Source organism: Ursus maritimus, unplaced genomic scaffold (assembly GCF_017311325.1).
Source record: "Ursus maritimus isolate PB19 unplaced genomic scaffold, ASM1731132v1 scaffold_1, whole genome shotgun sequence".
NCBI classification, from domain to species: domain Eukaryota; kingdom Metazoa; phylum Chordata; class Mammalia; order Carnivora; family Ursidae; genus Ursus; species Ursus maritimus.
The window spans coordinates 35,114,238-35,141,396 of NW_024423343.1; the positions used below are offsets into that span (position 1 = coordinate 35,114,238).

At 37.7% G+C, this 27,159-nt stretch overlaps 1 protein-coding gene across 1 annotated transcript in view; it reads left to right on the forward strand.

Moving 5' to 3' along the window:
• The window catches only part of SATB2 (SATB homeobox 2), a 180,179-nt gene that overhangs the window by 17,736 nt on the left and 135,284 nt on the right, over positions 1-27,159 (forward strand). Inside the window, exon 2 of the mRNA XM_040642327.1 lies at positions 3,472-3,648. Coding sequence (XP_040498261.1) covers positions 3,472-3,648 — 177 coding nt within the window. The remainder of the gene's footprint in view (positions 1-3,471; positions 3,649-27,159) is intronic.

The window sequence follows — 27,159 nt, forward strand, 5'->3', positions numbered from 1 at the left end:
AAATAATGTCACAGTGAAAATGACAATTTGTGCATTGGAACTAATGACAGTTGGGAAAATGCATTTTTCTAGTGGAAGGAATCTTCTGCTTATTTTGCCACTGTGTCAGCAGAATTCACCATTCATCAATTGTCAGAACAACTCTTAAATTCTTAGCAAACGGCTAGGACTGTGGGCCTGGCCTTTAGACCAAACTACCTGCTTAGCCTGCCACAATTGTAAAAAGCTTAGCCAGGCTTATAATCAAAAGGTTCAAAGTTCCCTACTTGATCATCTGGAAATGGGTCTGTGCTACAATAAAAGAAAAATAATGCCGTAAGTTCCGGATAGAGGGCTGGAATAAGAATTTCTTTTTTTTTCTTGATCATTTCATCCTTTTATAGTTTTCTTTCCCAGGGATTTGCTGTTTTTAGTTTTTAAAACCTATGCCTTAATTTTCTTCTTCCTCACACTTGACCCCAACTGTACTGTTTTACCATTTTTCATTTCTCTTGCTGTTGTCACTAGTAATCACACCTATTTTTCCTCTTCTTTTGTAAAAATTGTGTTTCGTTGTAAAAAATTCATAATTGCTTAGATCTATGAAATTCTAGTAAAAAGATACATTTTTCTTTATATAACCTCTTTATTCTCTAGTAGCTCATATATATGTGCTTTCAGAGTATAAATTCTGTTGTCATACACTTCTGGTTAATATTGTTTTATTTTATAAATGACCTCAAAGGCCTTTCCTTTCCTTTCCTTTCCTTTCCTTTCCTTGGTTCTTTCCTTTCTGTGGTTCTTTTCTTCTCCTTTCTTTTCTTTTCTTTTCTTTTCTTTCCTTTTCTTTTCTTTCCTTTTCTTTTCTTTTCTTTTCTTTTCTTTCTAGGTGATGCCTGTGAAGGATGGATGCTTGCTTTTTGACTGGAAGGAGTTATTGCTCTCATGTCAGATAACAATTGCTTTCTTTAATCACTGAACTAAAATGTTTAGGAAATATTTTGGTAACTCACACTTTGAAAACATAAGTTCCTGTAAAGTATAGACCCCTGTGCTTTAATGTTGTATTTTATACCTTACTCATTGAACTGCTAATATTATTTTTTTAAATTAATAGGGTCTTAGGTTTTTTTTTTTTAGTTGACTATAGACTTGAGAAAGATTTATGGTTCCTAAGTAATGGATGCATGATAGCTTATGGAGGCAACTGGATTCATTGAAAGGCCTTATCTGTGACTCCCAGATGTGTGACACTCAGATGTTGACATTAGGAACTGCACATGGATTTTCAGCATTGAAACTTATGTACACATAGGTATTAGTGGTGAAGTAGCTTATGGCACTGCTGACTACATGGCCCTGTGTGTGCATACACTGAAATCATTAAAAGTAGAAATCAACCTGCTTCCTTGGACAAAGATCATATACCAGTATGTAAGAGTTAAAAGGTCTAAATGGGGGCCATTCCCTGCTGGTAAGGACTCTGATGGATAGGTCCTATATAATGCCATTATGCTTGCTTAGGAAGATTTTACAACACCTTCAACAGCATTGAAGGCAGGAGCCACTTCAGACTTGTTCTTACTTGTATCTCTAAGCCACAAGGGGATAACTGGCACACAATAGGTATTCAGGGAATAAAAATTGGATAAATGAATGAGCACAAAGATAATTTGGAGGCAATGTAATTTATAGTATTCATTTCATGTCTTACTTACATTTGGGATAAATTGGGCATAAATAAGTAAGCATTTGATAGGCCGGTATTGGTCACAATTCCAAAAAAATATTTCATAAGGCACCATGTGGCCAGGCTAAATTCCCTTGTTTGTCTAAAATGATCAGTCTGCTCCACCTTTATTTCCTATTTTCTATAAGTCTATACCATAGAGAGTGTATTTGCTACAAACAATAATGCTGCCTATTGTTCTTAAGAGTGAACACGGAGTCAGGAGTTGTCCCGGGAAATGGTACGGTGTGACTTGTTAGACTGTTCTGCTGGCTTAATAATAATTACCATGATCCTTAATGATAACAATTCTTAATGAGTATTATTATTGTTAATAATGATTATATTTAATAATTACACCCTATACTTATTATCTTTAATAATAATAATTAGCACATGGGAACTAGTGGCACCATTGTATTATCTTTAGAACAAAAATCTACATCTGTGACCTGGTAGTTTGCAGAGTGTCTGCTCCCACCCTCTGCTTTCCAGATCGAGTGAGTCAGGAGGCTTCTAGGGTCTAGGCAGAGGGGAGGGGCTTTTAGAAAAACTCCTGTGTCGTCTGTGTCTCACAGGCAGAACTCCCATGTGTCATTTACACAGAGGTCTTGTTTTTATTGTAAAGTGCCTTCAGCAATGTCCAACTAATTGTCCACCTTTCCCCATCGCTCAGCTTGCCCACCTGTCCTTCATAACTTTTGGTTTTCTTGCACAAGAGAGAAGACCCAGAGCAGATCTTATTCCATAACATACTAATTTGTGTGAATTACATGGGGCAGAGTCCATGTTTATTACTTGTATGTTGGTAAAACTTTGATCTTCTTATGCCTTGGCTATGTTTAGATTTAAATGCCTGTATGACTTTTTTTAAAATAAAAAACAGTTTATAAAAAAATCTTTGGCGAATTAAACATTTTTTAGCTTTTCACACTTTGATACAAAGCAGAGAAATATTTCAGTGACAACAGATTTCAACAGATTTTCAACTAGACTAATTTGCTTTATTCTTTAGAGTAGTTTACTTGTTTTCTCTAAAAACACAGGAAGAGATAATTCCCTTTATCCTGGTAACTGGTGTTAATATGTAAAATAATAATTTAAAAAAAGACAAAGTTTTACATTTGGATGTGTATTTTGACATAAGTTAAATGTCAGTTAAGATTTTTGTGAGCAGGATATTTGCAGACTAATTGATGACCCATTTGCCAGGACTTAGATAAAAGATAACAAGAAGGACTTTAAAAAAATTCCTATTGGCTTTCTTAGACATATTCACATGATAGCTTAGGCCCTGAAATCGAATATTCCTCTCTGCTAGGTATCTTACAGCATTTCCAGACAAAAGCAGATCTGATCTGGCAATACTAGTCCTGATTCATAGTTAATGATAAACCATAGACATGAAGGGTATGAGGGTCCGAAAGGTCACCTTGACCTCAGCTTTGTGCTGGCTCTGGAGTTAGGGTCTCAGTCAGGATACCTCTGATGGGCACACTCCACGTTTTAATGACTGGAATCTGAGGGCTTCTGAGGGCTTCTGCCTTTGCCCAGGGCAATTCTGCTGCAGTCTGATAGTAATAAGGAAGGGGGGCAAATCCGCAGCGTTCCCATTAGGCCCATCCAACTAAGAGGCTTGTTTAATCTAAACCATTGTCGATCACAGATGAGTAACTTTTATAACTGCCTCTTCCCTTCTCATCACGGTGACCGAGATTTGCTTTGTAATGTTTGTGTTCTGCTTCTGCATCTTGTCTCTCCAGGGTTGATGATTCCTGTCTTTTGTGTGGTGGAGCAGTTGGATGGCTCTCTTGAATATGACAACAGAGAAGAACACGCAGAGTTCGTCTTGGTTCGAAAAGATGTGCTTTTTAGCCAGCTGGTGGAGACCGCGCTGCTGGCCCTGGGGTACTCGCACAGCTCCGCAGCTCAGGCACAAGGTATTACTCCGCATCCCCGCTCCTCCCCGTGCTTCTGGCTCTCATGATTGGAGGAAGAGTGTGTTTCCTGAAATAATTCTCCAAACAAGGGTTGGAGGAGAATGGTCAGGTTTAACAGCTTTTCCAAATAGCAAATAGCACAATGTTTCTTGAAGCGTCTTATTTTCTGGTTTCTTTGGGAAGCATTTGACCGGCACCTAGAGATCCACCAAAATAAATTTGCATTTTCAAGTGATCATCCTAGGTTTGTTGGCATTGATAGCTCTGTTATTTTCTCTAAGTCCCTGAAGTGGGGTTCTCAGAATGCGGAGATGTTTGATCCTAATTTATCCAAACTTTAATACATGATTTATAAGCTTTCAGCTTTCTAAATTTATTTATTGCTTTGGGCCTGCAGCTTATGCACGTTACAATCAGCTCTTAATTAAGTACCAAAAAATGGATGCATTTTACCAAGCTTCTGTATCTTTGAAAATTGCTCTGTAGTTTTAGGGTAGTCCATTCAGTAAAACAAAAACAACAACAACAACAAAAAACCAAACCAAAACAACAACAACAAAAATCTCAGTATCTTTGTGATCAATTCATTATATCTATGTAATTAAATATTAAAATGGCATTATTTCTGCATGTATTGTACAGCACTGGAGAGCCATTGTGAGCTTGTGTTGCTTCACTCTGAAGCGTAGCCCATTGTTCTTTCATGGCAAAGGATTGACAAAACAAATAACATAAAAATATCCCCCAAACCTTGAAAAATGGAAAAAAAAATTGACCCAGTGGAATGATTATTATTGTATTTCAGGTGAAATGATTGAGTTGTACAGTTTATGATAATGGTTATAATTAAAGGAGAGAAATATGTGACTTCCAAGTCTTGTTTTATATATTAATTTTCTATATTACTATTCTTACTTAACATTTGTATATGTGCCACAGATTTTTGCAACTTTTTTTATGAGTCTCTCTTCATATAATTCCTAGGAATTATCAGTCAGAGCCTCCATTTATTCAGATAAGAAAACTATGAGAGATCAAGTAATATATACAAAGTTACAAATATGGCGACCAAGGATTTAATATCCAAGCCCTTGACTCTGATTCTGTAAGCAGATCATCCCTGTTTTTAAAAATGTTTAAGTATTTAAATTAGATTTTAATTCTACCAAGAAAGCAACCCACCTGAAACCAGGGGTCAAGAATGTTTTCCCGGGGCAGGTAGTAACCCCATGGATCATTATGAGTCTAAGCGCGGTCTGAATCCGAGCACTTGGCCTGTCGGGTGCAGTAATAAGAGCTGAATTGTCGAGTCCACTGCTTTCAAAGCCGTGTGATAAAGGATGATTCATTTCCTTTCTCTGACGACTTTCTTTCTTGTGTAAGGGATTCAGGATTTGATCCTGAGCAAATTGCATACTGGGCACCATTGCTTTTATTTTATGCTATGTGCCTAAATGAAATAAAAGAATCCCCCTCCTCCCCCCCATAAACTTTTCATGCCATTTTAGGGATATTTTTTTCTGAATGTAAAGGTCATTGTATCCCACTGCTTGCATCCTGGTGTGCCAGCTTCCTGTTTGACAGGGCTATCCATCTCAGTTAGCACGGCTGCTCAACGCGCCGTGAGCTCACATGTGGAGCACAGAGCACTAAGTGGCCAAGATTTGATTCTTGGCACATGCTCAGGGAAGGGGCTCTCAGGAAATTTGCACCAGGGAGCCACACTGTTCCATTTAGTGATGTGGACTGAGAGTTCTACCCACCAAGGTGAGATAGATACACCAGCAAGGGATATGGTCTACAGTGGAGGATTAAACAAGAGAAAGGTCAAAAGCAAATATTTGCTTCCCCAAAGTTTTTGAAAACCATGGTTAAAAAATACTGGATATTACACTTTTAAAAAAGTTGAATCAACATTCTGAAGGTGCTCTAGATCACAGTTAATACTTAATTTTGTAGGTAAACAAAGGTTTTAGCACTAGATCCTGTACTGTAATTTCAGAGGGGGTAAATTACAGTTTGTTTAGTTTTAAATTAGGCTGCTGATCTCTGTTTCGGGTAAATGGAAAAACTTGGAATTGTTTATTTTGAAATGAATGTATTAGGTCTTTGTTGTCAGCTCATCAGGCAGGCAGTTCGCTGCATGTTTGTTATAGACCAAACAGAATACATGATAGACTGGTCATTTGTGTGCTGGACAAACAGAAGAGTGAGAGAAAGCTAGAAAAGGAGGTAGAACGAAATATGACTGCATATTCGAAGTCTGAGTTTGTGTGGGTCTAGTTTTCTGTTTTTATTATTATTATTATTATTATTATTATTATTATTATTTTGTTTGTTCATTGTTTAGGTAATTCCCCCAACGTGGGGAAGTCATTGGGTGACCTAGCAAATCCATTTGCAACAGAGAAACTGAGTGTTTCTGAACTTCTGTGTTGGAAAAGTTGGGCAGAACTGAACTGCAAGGAGAGTGGGTTGCTGGAGCCTATTTTATTTTTATTTTTAAAAGATTTATTTATTTATTCTAGAGAGGGAGAGCACATGAATGGGGTTGGGGGGAGGGGCAGAGGGAGAGGGAGAAAAAGAATTTCAAGCAGACTCTGAGCCGAGCACAGAGCCTGAGGTTGGATGCTCAGCTGGGCTTCACGACCCTGAGATCATGACCTGATCTGAAATCAAGAGTTGGGTGCTTAACTGACTGAGCCACCCCAGCGCCCCATGCCTATTTTAAAAATTGAGGCTCTTGAAACATGACTTTTTTATTTTGACATGACCAGAAAAGTGTTTCAATAATTGAATTGTATAGTATTCAAATTGCCTTGAAAAGAGAAACTACATTAGCAATGTCATTATTTTGGAGTGATACTCAGGCCCTCATGACAAGATAGTGTACCCATGCTTTTGTGAGTGTGGGATACTCAATTTCTTTTTTGAGAGGGCATTCCCTCCAAGTGAGCTTAAGAGACTTTATTAAGAAAAAACATTTGCTTCTAAAGGATGATAGAAATTCCACTAAAATGGAGGTCAGGGATTTCCAACGCTTCCCTCACCCCTCCCATCTTATAGTAACCTTAGTAACCTTTATTTGAGGCCACATATTGGGACTCAAGAGAAGATAAGGGCAAAAGATACTGTCATAAATGATGGGCATGGTGCTTCTAACTGAGCCAAACCCTCCATTTCCCAGGATACATACCATTAACTCTCTGTGATTCTCAAGGATGAGAGAGCTCCAGGATACATTTGACGTGCGGTTTTGCATATGCAAAAAGTCAAAAGATGCCAGGCTTTTTCTTTTTCCTAGAGTAGGTAGCTTAAGAGCTAATGAACAGCAAGTACATTTTATGGTGGACCATGAGTCTGTATCTCTGAATCAAAAGTCTTCTAGTTTTGGAAGAGGAGCGTTAACCTTGGGAGCTACTACGTGGTAACCCTACCCACTCCCCCAAATTAAACTTGGTCATTCCCTTTATTCTTTTCTTCTTTCCTTTTCATCCTTTCAGTTCTACCCCATATGGCTTTTGGTAATAGCTACGGATCTCTCCACGTCATTGAGAGAGTTCTTTATCCTGCTGATTAAGTAGCTATTCGTAGGTGCTAACGTGGATGGTGGATTTGGGGAGGTGGCAGTGATGGCAGCGTGATTCCTCACTGTGCACATTTGATTAAATTTGTAAGTGGGCATCTTATTTCTCCTCTGCCTCCTGTAAATTTTAAAGTAAATTTCGAATTTTATTTATATATATTTTTATTGAGGCATAATTGACATAAACGTATTAGTTTTAGATATATAATACAATGATTTGATATTTGTGTATATTGTGAAATAATCACCCCAGTAAGTCTAGTTAACATCCATCACCACACATAGTTACAGAATTTTTTTTCCTTATCATGAGAACTTTTAAGATTTACTCTCTTAGCGACTTTCAAACATACAATACAGTATTATTAACTGTAGTCACCATATTGTATATGATATCCCCAGGACTTATTTTACAACTGGAAGCTTGTACTTTTTGACTCCCTCACCCATTTTGCTCACCGTCACCCCCACCCCCACCTCTGGCAACCACCCATCTGTTTTCTGTATCTATGAAGCTTGTTTTTTTTTAATTAATTGTTTTTTAAGATTCCACTTAGAAGTGAGATCGTATGGTATTTGTCTTTCTCTGTTTGACTTATTTCACTTAGCATAATGCCCTCAAGTTCTATCCATGCTGTCACAAATGACAAGATTTCTTTTTTATGGCTCAATAATATTTGTGTCTGTGCATGTGTATACCACATTTTCTTTATTCATTCATCCATTGATGGACATGTAGACTGTTTCCATGTCTTGGCTTTATAAATAATGCTGCAGTGAACATGGCCGTTCATATCTTTTCAAGTCCGTTCCTTCTCCTTTCCTTTCCTTTCCTTTCCTTTCCTTTCCTTTCCTTTCCTTTCCTTTCCTTCCTTCAAGTTAGTGTTTTCTTTATTTGGGTAAATACCCAGAAGTGGAATTTCTGGATCATATGGTAGTTCTATTTTTAATTTTTTGAGGAACCTCCATACTGTTTTCCACAGTGGCCGCACCAATTTACATTCCCACCAACAGTACACAAGTGTTCCCTTTTCTCCACATCCTTGCCAATACATGTTATTTCTTGTCTTTTTGATACTATCCATTCTAACAGGTGTCAGGTGATATCTCACTGTGGTTTTGATTTGCATTTCCCTGATAAGTAGTGATATTGAGCGTCTTTTCACGTACCCATTGGCCATCTGTATGTCTTTGGAAAAATGCATGTTCAGATTCTCCGTCCAGTTTTTAATCAGGTTGTTTGTTTTTTTGTCTTTAAGTTTTATGAGTTCTTTATGTATTTTGGATATTAGCTTCTTATCAGATATATGATTTGTAAATATTTTTTCTCGTTCAGTAGGTTGCCTTTTCGTTTTGTTAGTCGTTTCCTTTGCTGTGCAGAAGCTTCTTAGTTTGATGCAGTACCACTCGTGTAATTTTGCTTTTGTTACCTTTGCTTTTGGTGTCATATCCAAAAAATCATCTCCAAGACCTATGTCAGGGAGCTTACTGCATGTGTTTTCTTCTAGGAGTTTTATGGTTTCAAGTTTTACATTTAAGTCTTTAATCCATTTTGAGTTGATTTTTGTGTGTGGTGTAAGGTCCAGTTTCATTCTTTTGCATGTAGCTGTACAGTTTCCCCAACAACATTTATTGAAGAGACTGTGTTTTTTCCAATGTATATTTTTGGCTTCTCTATTGTAAATTCATTAACCATACATGCATGGGTTTATTTCTGGTCTCTCTATTCTGTTCCATTGATCTGTGTCTGTTTTTATGCCAATATCATACTGTTCACTATACCTTTGTACTATAGTTTGAGATCAGGAATGTGTTGTCTCCAGCTTTGTTTTGTTTCTTAAGATTGTAAAATTTAGTTTTGACCAGAAAATTTTATTTAAAAACAAATATGCTGAGCAATAAATAAGCAAAAATTCTTTCTGGCTTGTTAGTTTTGGGTTCATGAATATATAAAAATTATGGAAGAGAAGCTGTATTAATTACCATTTTATCTTGTTTATGTTGGAATACTTAAATTTACACAATCATTTAAAATGATATCTTAAAAAAATGATGCAAAGTACACTTAATACCATGTTAGGTGAATCAAGAGTGCCAGATGCAGTCTCAATTATATAAAATCATATGTATATGCATGGAAAAAAGACAAAGGAAATCTATTAAAATGTCATCAGTGTGGGTAGTGGGATTATGTGGTAGTGGAATTGTCTTCTTTTTCTAATCAGAAAGAATATGTAAGTATGAAATTCTACTTTCTCTGTGAATTCTCTTAATAAGTGAGAATTTGTTATTTCTACATTATCCAATTTTGATAAGCAGTTCACTCTGTCCCTAATGTATCCATAAGTGTGAAACTTGTCCACAATACAGATGTATTTGTTTTTGTTTTTCAGTTTAAGATGAAAAAAAAGAATAAGTCGTTAATGAGTTCCTGTGATGTATAAATAAACCGAGGAATTTCTTAGAGTTTTAATAGTGCTAGGTAATATTAACTGAGCAGTTACAGTATGTCAGGCACTATTCTGAAAGATTTGCATGTACTGACTCATTTAAACATCACAACAGCTTTTTGAAGTAAGTTATGTGTTCCCCCATTTCACAAATGAGCACACAGAGCTATGGATGGAAGAGCTGAGATCTGAAGCCCAGGGATCCAACTCTACAGTCAGTGTTCTTAACTGCAGGGCTGTTCTGTGATAGACTTGATTAGTGGGAGTTTAGAGTTGGGGTAGGAGTCAGTTCTTATTTAATGGTTACTCTTTACTCTTCGACATAAGCCCTAAAAGGCAGGACTTTTAGATTGGGTACTTATTGAATACATAAGGATTCTATCTATCCATCTATCTATCTATCTATCTATCTATCTATCTATCTATCTATCATCTATATATCTATCTTTTTTGTTGTTGTTAAAGATTTTATTTATTTACTTAACAGAGAGAGAGAGAGAACACAAGCAGGGGGAGCAGCAGGCAGTGGGAGAGGGAGAAGCAGGCTCCCCACTGTGCAGGGAGCCCGATGCAGGGGCTCGATCCCAGGACTCCCGGATCATGACCTGTGCTAAAGGTAGACGCTGAACCGGCTGAGCCACCTAGGCATCCCTCTTTCTGTCTGTGAAAGAGTGTGAGCAGGGCGCAGAGGGAGAGGGAGAAAGAATCCCAATCCCAGTCTATGCGGTGCTCAGTGTCACCACCCTAAGATCATGACCTGAGCTGAAATCAGTCAGACACTCAACTGACTGAGCCACCCAGGTGCCCCAGGATTATATTTATTGATAATGGTTATATATATTCAGTAATGATAAATTAAACATAGAGATACTTTTTCAAGGCAACTGAGACAGCCTTCATTAAAAACAAACAAAAAAACAAATCTCACAGGATTGCTGTCTGTTGAAGCCAATTCCTAAAACTAAATAGAAGGCCTAAAGTAGGTTGACTAATTCAAATATACCATTCCTACTTATGAAGCCTAAATGATTCTTCTTTTAAATTTTATTTACTTATTTGACAGAGAGAGAAACAGCCAGCGAGAGAGGGAATACAAGCAGGGGGAGTGGGAGAGGAAGAAGCAGGCTTCCAGCAGAGCAGGGAGCCTGATGAGGGGCTCGATCCCAGGACCCTAGGATCATGCCCTGAGCCGAAGGCAGATGCTTAATGACTGAGCCACCCAGGCACCCCTAAATGATTCTTGATATTAAAATAAAGCATATTTCTTAGCAATTCAGATTTTCTTTCTTTTTTTTTTTTTTTTTAAAGATTTTATTTATTTGACAGAGATAGAGACAGCCAGCGAGAGAGGGAACACAAGCAGGGGTAGTGGGAGAGGAAGAAGCAGGCTCATAGCAGAGGAGCCTGATGTGGGGCTCGATCCCATAACGCCGGGATCACGCCCTCAGCCGAAGGCAGACGCTTAACCGCTGTGCCACCCAGGTGCCCCAGCAATTCAGATTTTCAAATTAATTAATTAAGTAGTATTAAATGCCTGCCATGTTCCTGTCATTATTCTAGGCTCTGGGAATCTGAAAAAAATCTTGCTTTCATGGAGCTTACATTTGGTAGTTCAATAACACAAGAAAAGTTTAGTAATGTAGATTATTAGTTGATTTTTGATCCTCTGAGCTCAGAAATATTGAATATTAAGGTTCAGTGAATAGAAATGCATATAAAATCTGTTCAAAAGTTTAGTGCTAATTTATAACTAAATGTTCATTTTGTTCTTGAAAAATACTCAAGAATTACTCATAGTTTCTGGAAGTAGTGACCAGATGGAAAATATGGGTTAAAATTTCCAGAACATTCTTGCTTTGCCTCATTAAAGGAAAGCTGTTTATTTGCCACTTCTGTCTGCTATTGTCTCCATTTTAAAAATAGGCTGTTGTTGGCTTTTTTATTGGTGAAACTCTTGTGTTCTCAGAGGCCCATTTTTTTAGAGCACAAGGGTAGTACTTGTGGTAGGCATTTAGTCAATGTTGGAAGATTGAACAAATGGATTGAAGGTATTATTTATTACCCTGGAGAAATATATGCAGTTCTAAAAAGTGCCAGTTTACTGTCTTCAATAATTATATTTGGACTCATGAACTAGAAACTATTTTGTTCCCTTAAAATGGAGTGATACATAGCACAGTGTGAAGTCTACAGGAATTCAATAAATGTTTGTTGACAGTGAAAATGGGTATTTTTAAGGTTCATTTTTACTAAACTTTATCCATGAAAAAATTTTTTCCTTGTGTATCACTGTGAAGTTGGCTCCCATTCATGAATTAGCTATTTTTATCAGAAGTAAAACATAATTTGACTCCTTAGTGATCAGCTTCACCATTTCCAGATTATTCCATGTCATCATCCCATAGGCAGTGGTGTTTTGACTCCACTCATGGTGGCAAAACGTTTCGAATAATAACTTTTAGACTCAAAGAGCTGCTTATTCAAAACATACTTATGGAATTGCTGGGATCCAAATTCTTCTGATCAAAGCTTAGAGGTATTTTGTCAGTGTTTATCTGGACCTCATCTTTTTGAAGGCATTCTATACAGGGAGAACAATTTCAATCTGGAACTGGAAACAGTGGTAAGAATAAATAGAATAAGACTTAAAATCAAAATAATAAGGATATTTTTTAAAGGAATAACTTAATTTATTACTTTATTTATTTAATTTATTTACTTTATTTATTATTGTTTTATAAATTATTCATTCATTTATTATATACAGCATACTATTGGGAAGAACTTTACAAGGGTAAAGGGTAAATTTTATCATCAGAAATGAATATACCTCCATTTTAGATTATTCAGTGCTTGAAGTGCTCTGTTCTTTAATTCTCTAAAATGTTTATTCTGGGAATATGCAACATACACAAAATAGAGAGATTAGTGTAGTAAATATTCACAAATTTATCATGTAGCATCAACGATTAGCAATTCATGGTCAGTCTTGTTTCATCTCTGCCCTTACCCACACGTTACTTCTCTCCCACTGGATTATTTTAAAGTACATCCTAAACCTCATATTTTATCCATAAATATTTTACTAAGTTTCTCTGAAAGATAAAGACTGCCTTAAAAATATAACCACAAGGGGTGCCTGGGTGGCTCAGTCGTTAAGCATCTGTCTTTGGCTCAGGGTCCTAGGATCTAACCCCACATCGGGCTCCCTGCTCCACTGGGAGCCTGCTGCTTCCTCTCCTACTCCCCCTGCTTGTGTTCCCTCTCTCGCTGGCTTAATACCTTATGTCATGAAATATCCAATCAATGTTCAAAAATTTCCCATTTTATAATTTTCTTTTAGTGTTTTTTTTTTGTTTTTTGTTTTTTTTTACTCAAATCAGGAGCCATAGAGATCTATATATTGCACTTGTTGATGTGTCTCTCTCATTCTCTTAAATTTTTAAAAATTCTTTTCTAGGGGCACCTGGGTGCCTCAGTCAGTTAAGCATCTAACTTTTAATCTCAGCTCAGTTGTAAGCCCTGCGGTGGGTTCCATGCTGGGCATGGAGCCTACTTTAAAAAATATTTTTTGGGGGTGCCTGGGTGGCACAGCGGTTAAGCGTCTGCCTTCGGCTCAGGGCGTGATCCCGGCGTTCTGGGATCGAGCCCCACATCAGGCTCCTCCGCTATGAGCCTGCTTCTTCCTCTCCCACTCCCCCTGCTCGTGCTCCCTCTCTCGCTGGCTGTCTCTATCTCTGTTGAAAAAATTAATAAAATCTTTAAAAAATAAATAAATAAAATTAAAAAAATTTTTTTTTCTAAAACTAATTTTTGCCATTTTAATTCAGAATTATTTTTGTGTTGCTGAACTTAAAATCTTAATCCTATAAAGGGCTGCAAATACGATGATTTTAAATAAACATTCATAACCTTGTAATGGAATTCAGAAAAATCACATTTCTTTTTTTTCTTTTATTTTGCAGGGGGAGGGAGGGTGCTTAAAGGCATATGTTGTCTGGAGCCCAAAGGTTTTTCATGCTCTGAAAGTTTGATATTCTCCCTATTGAAAATGTCTAAAATGATCTGTTGCCTTGTATTGCTTTCTTGGTTTCTTTCTTTGGCTCTTTCTCTCCCCCCCCCCCACTTTTCCTTCTTTAATTAAACTCTCATGTTTGGGAGACTCTCTCAGCAGTTTTTTCTTTATAAGGGCAATGTTGAAAAAGGTGCATATTTAGAAATTTTAGGCCTTGGAGCAATCTTTTAACAAACAAACTGCTTTTTAAAAAATTCTGTGGCTCTCAAAAGAGAGCTAAAAAAGCTACCCAAAATTGCTGTTAACCATGTCTCAACCCTCATTAGAGTTGGATGGGCCAAAATATAAAACACTGGCTGTGCTGATACAAATCTCTAACAATCCCCTCTACTCTTCCCTCGTCTACTACATAAAATTAAATGTTCATATATGCATGTGTACATATGCTTATTCACCTGCACAGAGCAAAACCTGAAATACTCCTTTTAAATGCCAAAGGAAGGATAATGCCATTTTACTTCCTTGTCCAATATATATTTAAGAATGAGGGGCGCTTGGGTGGCGCAGTCGGTTCAAGGTCTGATTCTTGGTTTAAGCTCAGGTTGTGATCTCGGCGTTGTGAAATCAAGCCCCACGTGGGGCTCTGTGCTAAGCGCAGAGTCTTCTTGACACTCTCCCTCCCCTCTTCCCCTCCCCCAACTCGGGCACGCATTTTCTCTCAAATAAATAAATAAATCTTTTTTAAAAAAGGATAAATATCTAATATAAATGTTTGTAGTTCTGTATTCCTTATATTTGCTTATATTGGCACAAATATGTGTTATTTAAAATATATAGATATATGATTATGGCTCACATGAAGGTCAGCTGATTGAATTACTGTCTATATGTAAATTTGTAGAGGATAAAGACCCTATCCAACTTGATATGTAGGATGCCTAGCAGTTGAGTAGGAAATACTCTATAAAAACTGGCAAGGGCAGTGAATTAAAAAAAAATTAGTCTGATCTCACTCTACCTCTGACCTTGCAATTTCTACTTAAAACACCCATTAAAAAAAATCGTTATCAGTGAAGATAATTCATTAAAAAACTAGCACATTATTTCTTCCATGATGAGGGGAGTGCTTAGTAATATTTTTAGTCAGCTGTTTGGGGCAATTGGCCATGGTGGCCATTAGCTTTGGCGAATTTTTAAAGTTGCTTAAAATCTCTCTTTTTGGGATTTAGGTGTGAATGTCCATGAGCTGGAGGGGACTGATCAGCTGAGTTCTACGTTTTGGCATCGTGTAAAATGATCTAGGTTAAACAGATTGACCCACAATGATATACAGCTTTTATTTAATAATTAAAGTATATCTCATTAAAAATATATAGCTTTGAGGAGTTATGAATAGGAAACCTACAACCTAAAATTGGTGATACTGTGATACAATTTATATTGTGATTAATTTTTTATTCTATCCTTCTAAAGTATAACTGTCTTTTACTACTATATAGATTTTAAATGTAAGGTGGTCATTTACTGAAATCCCAGGTCTTTGTGTGCTTTAAGAAGATATAGTACACATATAGTACAGATTCCATTCAAGAAATTCATTTAATAAAAAGCATATTCATTGAAACACTTCTAAGTGCTAAGATAGATAGTGCTATTTCCTTTTGGGTAGATCTTTTATATTTAAAGTTCTACAATGATACAACTCTCAGTCTTGGTACTATACCATCATATTTCAACTCTAGGAAGTGTCTATTTTGATATTCGTGATAGAGAACAAAAAATTCTTGGCTGTAGAGCATTTTGTAATATTAAAATGCTTTTTAAAAATTTCTTGCTTCCTTTTTTCTTTTTTTAAATGGATAAGAGCTCTGTCATCTAAATCTTATAATTTCAGTTAATTCTTTGCAAAATTGTGAAATTTCAGAATCATAGTTCTTTCACTTCTTGTATTAGTGTGTATTTTACATTTGTACTTTGGTTGGCCAGATTTTCTCAGATACGGTCTTATTGTATTTTAAAATTATTATGGCATTACAACTCCATTCATCTGCATAGCATCAGTTAGTGGGCAGTTTTTTTATTATTGATTTAGGTAGCTTGGCACACAAAGTGGTGTCCTGAGATGTCAGGGACCTCTTTTATCTGCAGTGTGATTAGAGGACAAGCTCAGTGGTGGTCATGGGAGGCAGGGATGAAACACATCCTTCTGGTGGTTTGGTCACTCGCGGGCACCTTGGTTCGGTTTCTGAGGTACTAAATAGTTTTCATCGGTTTGTGATGAGCGTTTAAAACCCATTGCTTTGAAACTCAATAGGTTGTTGTTGTTTTTATTTTTATGGTAGCTTTGAAAGCTCTAGAGTGAGTGCCATTTGCTCGCTCAAAAACAGTAACTGGCAAGATTGTTGGTGTGTCAATGAGGAAAAACACAAAGGTTTTCCTCTGTCTTCCTTTGTGGTTTGAGGAAATATCACCCAGGACAGAACAGCAAATCTGCGCTACTGTTTTACAAGCTCGTTACTAGGGTTTGAAAAGATCGCTGCAGGCTATATGCAAATAGACGGTGCCCGAGGTTCCTCTCAGCTTCTCGCCCACGTTCGGCAGAGAAATACATCCGACATATTCTTTCTGTCAGTTTTATAAATCAGAGAATGAGATGCTGGAAAGCTCATAGCACAGGCAAACCTCTGCCCTCCATGGTGTGGCCCTACGAAGTCAATGATCTCCCAGGTAAAAGTTGGGCCTACCATGCTGGGAGCAGATTACGAGGCCGGTCTGTCCTTGATCAAAAGCTTTGAGCAGTTTACCAGCTTCGGATGGTGGTTCTTCTTGAGGATATATGCTGCAGAGCCACAGCAATAAAGGACAATTTAAATGTTTTATTATTATGAATACAGTGATTCCTTGTGGGTTGGAGAAGAGACTTATTTGAAAGGGGACTCGCTTTAGACATTGTGCAATGGAAAATATATCAGAATTATTTGGGAAAAAAAAAAAGCTCTTTAGTAAGATCTTTAGTTTCTCGGGCACCACAGACGCATCTTAATTCTCTGGTTCTCTTGCACACTATCATGTTATTCATTCGTTTAACAAATATTTTGTGCCGGACATTGTTCTAAGTGTTGGGGACACAGCAAAGAGCCAAACATAATGCCCCTGTCCTCAAAGTACATTCCGGTAGGGAAATAAAAAAATAAATGAGAAATATATAATAAAATGTTAGGTAGGACCTGACATTATATTATGCTATGTTGACCTTATTCTCCCTATCTTTTTATTATTTTTTTAAAATTTAAATTTAATTAATTTACATATAATGTATTATTTGTTTCAGGGGTACAGGTCTGTGATTCTCCATCTTGTCCATAAGGGAGTTTGGCAGATTTAGGCTTCTCCTTAGCCAGAACAAAATTGAAGATCTTGAATGGGGTTTGAGGATTAAAAATAAAATGATGTAGGCACTTAAAAGGTTAAGTCTCCGGTTTCTGAAAAATTTACCTGTGTGGACTCTTTGATTTTTGGAATAGGACAAATGTAATATTGTCAGAATTAGCTTATATTAAGCCATAGTTTAAATTTTTAAGGGAAACTGGAATTTTTATGTGATAGACATGTTGTGAATATATTTAATGAAATTGATATTATTAATTAATATTAAGCACTAATATCTAGTACTTTTTATGTACCAGACACTGTTCTAGGTGCTACATATGTATTTACTCATTCAGTCCTTATAATAACCCCATGAAGTACATAATAATATTATTTTTCAAGTTTTAGAGAGAGAGCACAAGTAGGGGGAGGAGCATAAACAAAACCAGAGGGAGAAGCAGACTCCACGCTGAGCAGGGAGCCCCATGCAGGACTGGATCCCAGGACACTGAGATCATGACCTGAGCCGAAGGCAGACCCTAAACCGACTGAGCCACCCAGGTGCCCCAAGTACATAATATTATTTTCCACATTTTACCAATGAGGAAACTCTGAGGTAATGAGGGAAAAAGCTTAGCTGACACCACAAACTGGCTCCTGAGAATGTGTACTTAACCAGTATCCCATTCGATGGCATTATATTTCCAGTCGGTGAATTTAGTCTACAATCCAAACTGATAGTAACTAAATTTTACAGGCATGAAGCAAAGATTGACATTTTGGAATTGGTAACTGAACATATCTATTTTTAAATTGAGTGGGGAGCTTGTTTTGAGTTTAAATAACAAAACTGAACTTGCTGTCTTGGGATGGGATTTTATGAGAACTTATTTTATGAGACCCCATTTTTGTGTATCTAAGCTCTTTATAAACTTACAAGTTAAAAAAAAAATCTTTTTCTAATAGTAAACTAATGCTTGTTAGTTATAGAAAACTAAAAAATACAGAAAAAGTAGAAGACAAAGTCACCCGAGGATCAAACCTCCTAGAGATAAATGTAGAAATAATGTTTTTAGGCATTCCCCTTAAGTTTTGGTTCAAGGCCTTCTTTTACACAGTTGAGGTTTTATATATGCAGTACTTTCACCTGTGATTTTTTTTTACTCAATATTATAATGTATAATTTACATATTTCTTATTATTTTTAATACTACAAAATAGGAAAGCTTTTGGTTTTCAAATCAAATGTGAAATATTAGCTTTCTTTGGATTATCTAGAATGATTTAGGAGCAGTAAGTAAATTAGGAGGTGTTAAGTATAGATAATGTGCCTAGTCCATGCTAGACAGAGTGACTTATTCCAATATTTATTTGAGAATATAGTTATTCTTTGAAAATAATTTTTTTCTTATTTGGCTCATTGCAGGTGAAAGGCCAGTTATTAAGAAAGAAATTGGCATTGGCCTGCTTTCTTTTTACCTTTGCCTTGTGGTAAAGAGTTAAGTTTTTTAATGTGGTAGAAGAATAAAGAGTTACTGTGTCATTCAGGAAACTTTGTTAATTGATTTCATGTTTTGTTTTTATAATAGTCTTGTTCTTACCCACAGTTTGGTCTTTCTCCTCTTTAAAAAAACACATACACAGCATTGTGTGGGTTAGTTACTGAGTGCTTACTAGTTTTACAATGACAGTCCTGTATTTAAGATGTCCCTTGGCCCAGGAATTAATAACTGATGACAGTTTGTCTATTTTTTGGCCTCTGGATTTTGCCATGTACAGTAGGATGGAGATTTTATGTGAGAATCATTGGGGGAAACTCTTAGGGAAGATTTTTCCTGTGCTTGAATTGAGTGAGCATAGCCCACTATCGGAGGTAGGGAATTTGTCAAACAAATCATGAAAGTTCCTATACTTGCAGGAGCAGTGGGTTGTGATCCCTTTTGGTGGTTTGTTTCTAGAGGACCTCAGATCCTGCTGGGTGTGGAAAAGTGATGAGCAGCTCTCTGGCTCCCGTCTGTATTTTATAGTTCTAAGATTGACCCAATTTCTTTTCATAGCCTTCCCTGTAGCTTAGCAGGTGTGAAATAGTCTAGTTAGAATTCAGATGTATTTGGCCACCTCGCCTGCACCCCTTCCCAATAGTATCATTGGCACCATTCTGATCGGCTCCTTTTTATGTGCTTTTCTGGAGTCACTCAGCCCACACTGAAGTCTGTCCTCCGAGGTAGGGATCATTCTCTTCCCATGCAGTTTATGATCGTGGCCCTTGGATAGAGAGAAGTTATTTGCTTTCTATAAATATTTAGGTGGGTTTTAATAATAGACATAACAAGGATTGATGTAACTCAGATTATCTATTGAAATGTACTCATGTGACCAAAATATCAAGTTATATGAAAGAGTTTTAATTATGAAGCCAGTGTCTCATTATGATAAAAGTAAGTGTATACGTCAAAGATACTTGATGTAACACATTAAGTTATAATTTGCTGCTATATTTCTTTTTTACTTGTAACCCCTAATAGATATTGAAATGAGCCCATTTGCAGTTGAAACTAATGCAATTAACATCAACAACTGCTTTTCTGTCTTACTATTAAGGGGAGATTTCCTCTTGTGACTAATGATGAGATTATGAATTTGTCTGAGTCTCTCAGCAGTTATTAATTTTAGCCAGGTAAATTAAAAAGAATGGGGGGGCACCTGACTGGCTTAGTCAGGAGAGCATGCCACTCTTGATCTTGGGGTCATGAGTTCGAGCCCCATGTTGGGTGTAGCGATTACTTAAAAAAGAATAGGCCCAACACTGCTGTAAATCAGGGGGATTAAAATACTTGTTGGGGTGGTGTGTTCTTCCAGGAGACTGAGGTTTCCCTTAGTACTTAATAAGGGATGTTGGCTACATTGTGTTAAAGTTTACTAAAATAACTAATTTATCACCCAAACAAGGACCCACCAGTAGGACATACTTCTCTTGTCTCTCATTGGAATGCCTCAGTATTAGTCAATAAGACATAATCTTGTTATGTTTTCATGGATGTTTAGTCCTTAAAAAATGTGAAACACATATTGTTGCTAATTACAGTGCTAGCAAATGCAAAGCTTACCATGTGCCAGGCGTTGTTCTAAGTATGTTACATGGGTAAACTCAGTTAATCCTCACAAACCACGTGTGACATAGGTACTGTTATCTACAGCTCACAGCTGAGGAGACTGATGCACAGAGAGGTTAGCTGAGTTACCCCAGGGCACACAGCAAGTTAAGTGAGGGAGCCAGCATTCACGTGTTCAAACCCAGGCATTCTGTTTCTTGAGGCAGTGGCTTAGCCACCACATGCCTGCCTCTCTGTTAGGCATTGTTGTGATAGTGAATGTAAGTAAAAGCTTCTACAGGCCTGACCTAATACGACTAGACTAACTCATTAAAATGCTCCGTATTTTCCCCTTTTCCCTTTGTTTATTTTTTTTTCTTCTTGTAGTAGATTGGGAGATGAGAACTTTAAAGACATTTCAAGTGCTTTCTACTTACTCTGAAATATTTTGATGCTTCTGGAAAAGTGAGATGATTTAATTTCATATATAATTGCATGAGGAATTATAAATTATGTTTTCTAAAATACCTACGACACTAAACCACAAAATGAACAGATAAAACTGATTTGTTCTCTGACAAATCAAGATATATGGCAGTGATTTCATTCCAAGTGCCGTTTGTGGGGCTGGAGCAGCTGAGTATGCCACAATATGACACAGACTGTTCCCAGGCAGCACTGCCTTCACGTGGGCATCCCAAGCTGATTTACGACACACACTAAATTTTTTTTTTTTAAAACATGATGTCAAGCACAGCCCAGGTTTGAACTTCTAAAGTCATGGAATGAAGATACATCTTTTTAAATTGACCTTCTTTAGCATTAACTTACTCTTCAGAAATAAGTTTTTTTATCCTGTGGAGAGAATGGGCCATTTTCAGGGCACTGGGGGTGGCATTTAGAAAATTCTTTCTTAAGTGCATTTAATAATTTCCTGGAAGGTATGTGTTGACTTCTTCTGGAGGGTAATTTATTCATAGTAAGACTGAGTAAGAATTTTTTTTTTCTTCCACTGGACTAAAAACAGAGTGTGTTGTTGTAGGTCTCTGTGGTGGTGGAAGGCTAAAACTCAAAATTTGAATGTTGTGAGTTTAAGCACTTCTCAAAGAACCTGTGTCCCCAAGCTGCCACAGTCATTTGTTTGTCCTGAATTAAAAAAAAAGGCTTTGAAAAATGTGGAACCAAAATAGTTCTGTTTGTAGTATTAGGGATTCTGGGAAAATAAGAGTGTCATCTTCTGTGTGGGAGAGATTGATACATGCTGATTGCCAGTGGTACTGGATTTTGTTGGGCAGTGATGGATTTTTCACGAAGTCTGCTGAAATCACTCACCTGGTCCACTTTGTGATCCATGAGAGCTGATCTGTGATGATGGGCGGGCAGGAATTGTAGTGGAGACCAGATCTTTGGGCCCAAGATAAAAACAGAACCCCATAAGCAAATTGTGTTCAAATTTTTTAAATCAGATTCCAGCCCAATGAGTTCAGACCATAGATGTTATTCTGTGTAAGTGGGACTTGTATTAGAATCTTTATGTAATTTTTTTTCTGGGTGTATTTTCTATTATGTGTAACAAAAAGCTGGTTGAAAATGGTTATTTTAAATTAAATTTTAGAATTTATTAAACCAAATAAAACAACCAATAGTATTGTACAACATTGTGAAAACGTAGAAGTGAGCCAGACCAGATTTGAAAGTAAAAGTCATCGATAAAATTTCACAATTGTACATTAGTTTTTTTAAAAAAATATTTAATTCTCAGCCTAATGAACGTAAATGGTTAAAAGCATATTGACTTGCTAGTTTCTTTTCTCCCAGGCAGTTAGGAATTGGTCAGGGTGGAGAGTGGATCCTGCGGGCTTAGCTCATCTAACTGTCAGATCAGCAGAGAGCTGTCTAACAACAGTGTTAACAGAGGCTTGGGCCTCCGATTCCCTTTCTTCCACAATCTTGTTCTCATTGAGGACGGGATGGTAGAGTGTAGCAGCTAGGTGTTACCAAGTCGGACTGCTGGGCTTTTAGACTCTGTGCTACCATGGCCCAGTTCTGTGACTCTGCCTTGTTCCCTCTTCTATAAGATGAGGTAATAACGACACTTCTCCTGTCAGCTTGTAGGAAGATTAAACGAAATAATCCATATAAAGTGCTTCACACAGGGCAAGGGCTGTGTACATGTTAGTTGCTATTATAATTATTATCTTTGCAATTACTTTACAATGCAGAAGCCTGAGATGATATGTTAATTTCTTTTGTTTTCTGTCGCTTCCATTCGTAAAGCCCGTCATTCAGAGATAACTGGATGTGAGTTACTGATATTATTTCTGTTGTCCTTTTGATTTTCATAGAGTATAGGAAGAATAGATCCTCTGATATTCATGTATTTGGATCAACAAAATCCTATTTCATGGCTCCTCATCAGCTTGGGAAAGAGTTGATTTCTTTTTTGTGGACAAAGCATTCTGCACTACGTTGCTTCTTTCCAGTATTTTTCAAAACATTTAATATATATTTTATACATGCTGATAATTAACAAAACCTCCCCCAATCATCTGGTTGAAATTGTGTTTTTTAAAAAATGAAATAGCCTTTATTAGTGACAAATGGAAATGTAGATGTTCACTGATGGCTTTGTAATCAAATGAGCTAGTTTTGTAGTCAGGTAACAAATATTTTGCATCTGTTCAATTTCTTGTCCTTCTATGGAGTTCTAAATATCGAGTTACCTAAGTATAAATGCAACTTAACTACCGTGAAGCCATTTTATTTAGCACAACTTTTTTCTGCAGTTGTGCTGAAAACCAGACTATTTTCCATTCCATTCCTCCTCCGAAACAGTTGCTCATATCTTTTCTCTTCTGACGTGGTTTCCACTTGTGGGGTGGCCTCAAAGCAAACCTGGGACTGTGTGGAGCGGAAGGAATGTAAATGTTTTCCCCTGGGGACTTGTTGTCAGTAGGTATTTGTCTCCTGGGAAATTTGAATGTAATGTCACCTTTGCATCAGGGCTCCTTCTTCTCATCCCCCTTCCCGGAGCCTCTCACAGGAGATAGCTTTATGTAGCTTCGTGGCTGAATCCCGTTACTTTGGTGCTCTTTTCCCTTGACTAAATGACCATGGCTTAAAAAAAAAAAAGTTAAATAGTCATATTTGTGTGACTGAAAAGTCCAGCTAGATAAAGACATTAGGTTGTGTTATATTCAGTTATGTTCCAGCATAAGGCAATCAGCTAGTCAAAGGGCAACAAGAGCTACAAGGACCGTGAGCTCCAGAGTAGCAGTTTTCAGGTATTCTGATGCATTGACTTCCTTCCCCTCACCTCTGCAGTCTTCTTCCATTTGCACCATTTCCTCTCCCTTTTCTTAGTATTTAACATAGTCCTGTTTCCCCCAATTCCCTGCCCTGTTTTGAGCAATTCTGTTCTTAAAAAGAAAAAAAAAAATTGGTATGAATTACCTGTGGGAAAACAGCAGTTAAAGACCTCTGTCCTGCCAGCGAGTAGATGTGTGGTCCCACTGTGTTTTGGTGTGTGTTTATTTTAATATTAGAATTACCAGCTGAACGCTAATAATACTCTAAGAAAAGTATAATTACGAAGGTAAATCTGTATCAAAAATTGCATGGTGTACCTCAAAGTCAAATATAATTATTAGTGGATAGTCTCCTATTTGATAATTATCCATTCATAGGTTTGTATATAAAGTAGTGTTTTTAAAACTGTGCATTTTAAAAATTCATTCTATTTCCCACAAAGTATAATCCACTAGATCTTAGGTAAAATAACCCACTTTGGTATAATAGAACCACACCTATGTGGAAATAACTGAAACACACTAAAATAGAAATATAATGTTCCTCCTGCCAAATATTATAATGTAACTGTTGCCAAGTCCTGGTGCCCACTCCTTCTGGATCCAGTTGTTTCTATTTTTAACTTTCCCCAGTCCTCACTCCTGCCCTAGCCTGTGCATGTGACAGCTACCTCTTTACCTTGTGGCCGTTTGCAGTGGCGGTAAGGGCAATGGTAGTGCTACAAGTTGGCACAGGGGCTTGGCGGGACCGGTGCGGCCCCACAGAGGACAGTGGCAGGGAGGGGTGCTGGGCCAGGAGGCTGCCCTCAGAAGCCTTGGAGGGTAGGGTGGAGCATCATGTCAGGAAGGAGAAGGGCTGGACCAGGAGGGCATAGTGCTGGCACCACAGGTCTAGCTTCTAATTATAAATGTTATGTGACCACAGCCCACCCTTCTGGGGGGGCACTGGAGAGGCTATGGGCCACTGGGCACCTAGCAAGCACAGTCTCACTGGGGAGAGTGAGGGATTAATTCATTTATCTAATTTCTCATGAATGAAGTATCCAACTTCACATCAAATTAAATAACTCATTTATAGCATTTTAATGCAACTTTAGTATCCATATACATTATCTTACTAATGCTTACTCAGTTTAACCAGAGTGTATCATTAGTATTAAATGCTTGTTAAAGCAGTATCATTTTTAATTATAGTGCACATAGTAACTAATAAGTTATAGCCCTTTCAGTGATTCATAAGGGCAATTATTAGCAACTTTTCTCAGAGATTTATAATATTAATGACTGCATCTCCATTCCAATTAATTGTGTATATAGCAGTTACTTTGCTTTCTCTTATTTTGGACAACTCTTTATTTGAGACCTTGGCCAGTGGGCAGATGACAAACTTAGAACTATTCTGTCCCTGAAGATAACATTTCCTTTTGGGACTTTCAGGTATGGAGCTAGTTCAGTTTAACTCTACTGTGAAGGACAGCATGTTTCTCACTTCAGGCCCTGTATTTGAATATGTAAATTTTATGGTTCTCATTCTTATTTGAGTTATTTTGTTTTTTAGATTGTATTCAAATTGCGCAGACTCTCATCCTGTAGATTTTTCCTTCTTTTATTATTCCCGGCTTTTTGCAATCTGAACTGAATGCTTCCTCAGTGTTGCTCTGGGGTAGCCTTTCCTTAACAAGAAGACTGCTGTTCCGTCCTTGGGACTGGTTCTCTTGCCGCAGTGTCCTGCTCCTTTACCCCTCTCTTGCACACGTGCCAGGGATCATTTCTGGAGGGACAGGTGTGTGTTGACGCATGCCATTGAGGCCCTGCACCTGCTGGAATTAGTCTGTTTTATTTGTGATCCTCGGGGAGAGGAGTGACCAGCTAGAGGCTTTTCTTAAGCAGAAGCCACATGGTGTTTCCCATGGAAAGGCTTTCTGCAGAGGAGGGGGGTGGCGGCGGTGGATGGGGGCTTGTGACAGGCAGGAGAAACTGGCGCAGGAGTCTTGAGTGAGCGCTTTGACACACCGAGTAACAGCCCATTATCACTTGCACTGGTGTCAAAACAATACAGCAGTTTGAACTGCAGCTCCGCTTGCTCCTGCTGTCACAAATGCTCCCTCGTAAGTCATTAGAGTGTTGGCGTGGACTCTTTCCGGGATCAGTCAGAGATGCATTAGGAGAGGGGGAAGTGTTTATTAATTCAATTTAAGAAGTGATTATTAATCATCTGCTATATGTCAGGCACTGTGCCAGGGGTGGGGGTGGGGTTTCCATGCTGGAATGACAAGGTCCTGCCCTCAAGGTACCTCTTGCCCGGGAGAGGACACAAGTGCAGTGGCTGTCATGAAGAGTAACCCAGGAGAGGGGCAAACAAAATTGCTTTGAGAGTTCAAAAGAGAGAGAAATCTCACCAGGTTGGAGGGGTCCATTTAGACCAATAAGGGAGATAATGTGTGAGAGGGGCCTTGACAAGACTGTAGGATTTTGATGGACAGAGATGAGGTGAGAGAGACAGTTGGTAGGGAGTTCTGTTTGGCTGGTATGTAGGATATGTTTAGGAGGTATCAGGACTCCAGAATCTATTGTTAAGAGCCTTGGATGCCAGGCTAAAGAGTTAGTTTCAGTTAGTGGTCTCCTGCTTGAGACTTTCCCTTATGTCAGGTTAGGAATATGTCAGTACACAGCTAAGATGTTCGTTTAGGTACTAATCAGTTAATATTGCAAGTGACTACATGTAGCAGAAACTGTACGACAGTAGCTTAATCAAAAAGGGGTATTTGTCTCACATAGGTGACAAATCCAGGCTAATACAGTATTTCCCAGTGCTGCCAGGGACACGGACTCTCGCTCTTTTCCTATAGTTGCAAAATGGTTGCTGTATCTCCAGGCATCCAGTTAGGATTCCAGGAAGGAAGAGAGTCGGGGAAAAGGGCAAAAGATGAAATGCTTCTCCTCATGAAGCTCTGTCTTTATTATTCCAGAAGGAACATCTTCCTCCAGGACTTTGTCATTTATCTCAGTTTTGGGTCTAGAGAGCCTGGGAAATCATGTTTTTTATTTGACACAATGCTGCTCAGAAAAAAAAAATCGGGATTCTTTAGGCAGAAAGGAGGGGAGAGTGGGTATTGGGTAGATAAGTAGCAGCGTTGGCCACAGCTTGTTTGTGAATCTATCGTGGGAAATCAGGCAAGACAGAGAGCAGAGGGGCAGAAAGCTAACCATGCCAGCAAGGACTTTTGATTAGATTCAGAGAGAATAACTTCAGAGTTCGGTTTCAATTTTAGGTTTATTTAATGAAAGACTATGGGACAATGAGTTAGGGAAAGTAGGCTTTAAATCTGGCATCATTGTTAAGCATGCATGTGTTTGAAGAAGTCATTTTTCTGAACCTGAGTGTTCCTATCTGTGAAATTGACTTCAAAACCTGTGAGGCCAGATCCCGGAAGCTAAGGAATGATTGCATATGTGCTTTTGAATACTGTTTTCAGATTAAACACTGAGTAAGTTATAAAGATAAACATACTGATTATGAAAAGATACAAATTAAAAAAAATGTTTTCTCCTAACTTGAGGAACCAAAGATCTAGCCAGAGTGTTCCACGTATTAATTTCAAAAATATTTTTTATAACTGCACTCCGTAATATTCCACGACCCTGGCGTTTTCCACTATCAACTATATTTGTGTTTAGTTACGTAGGGAAA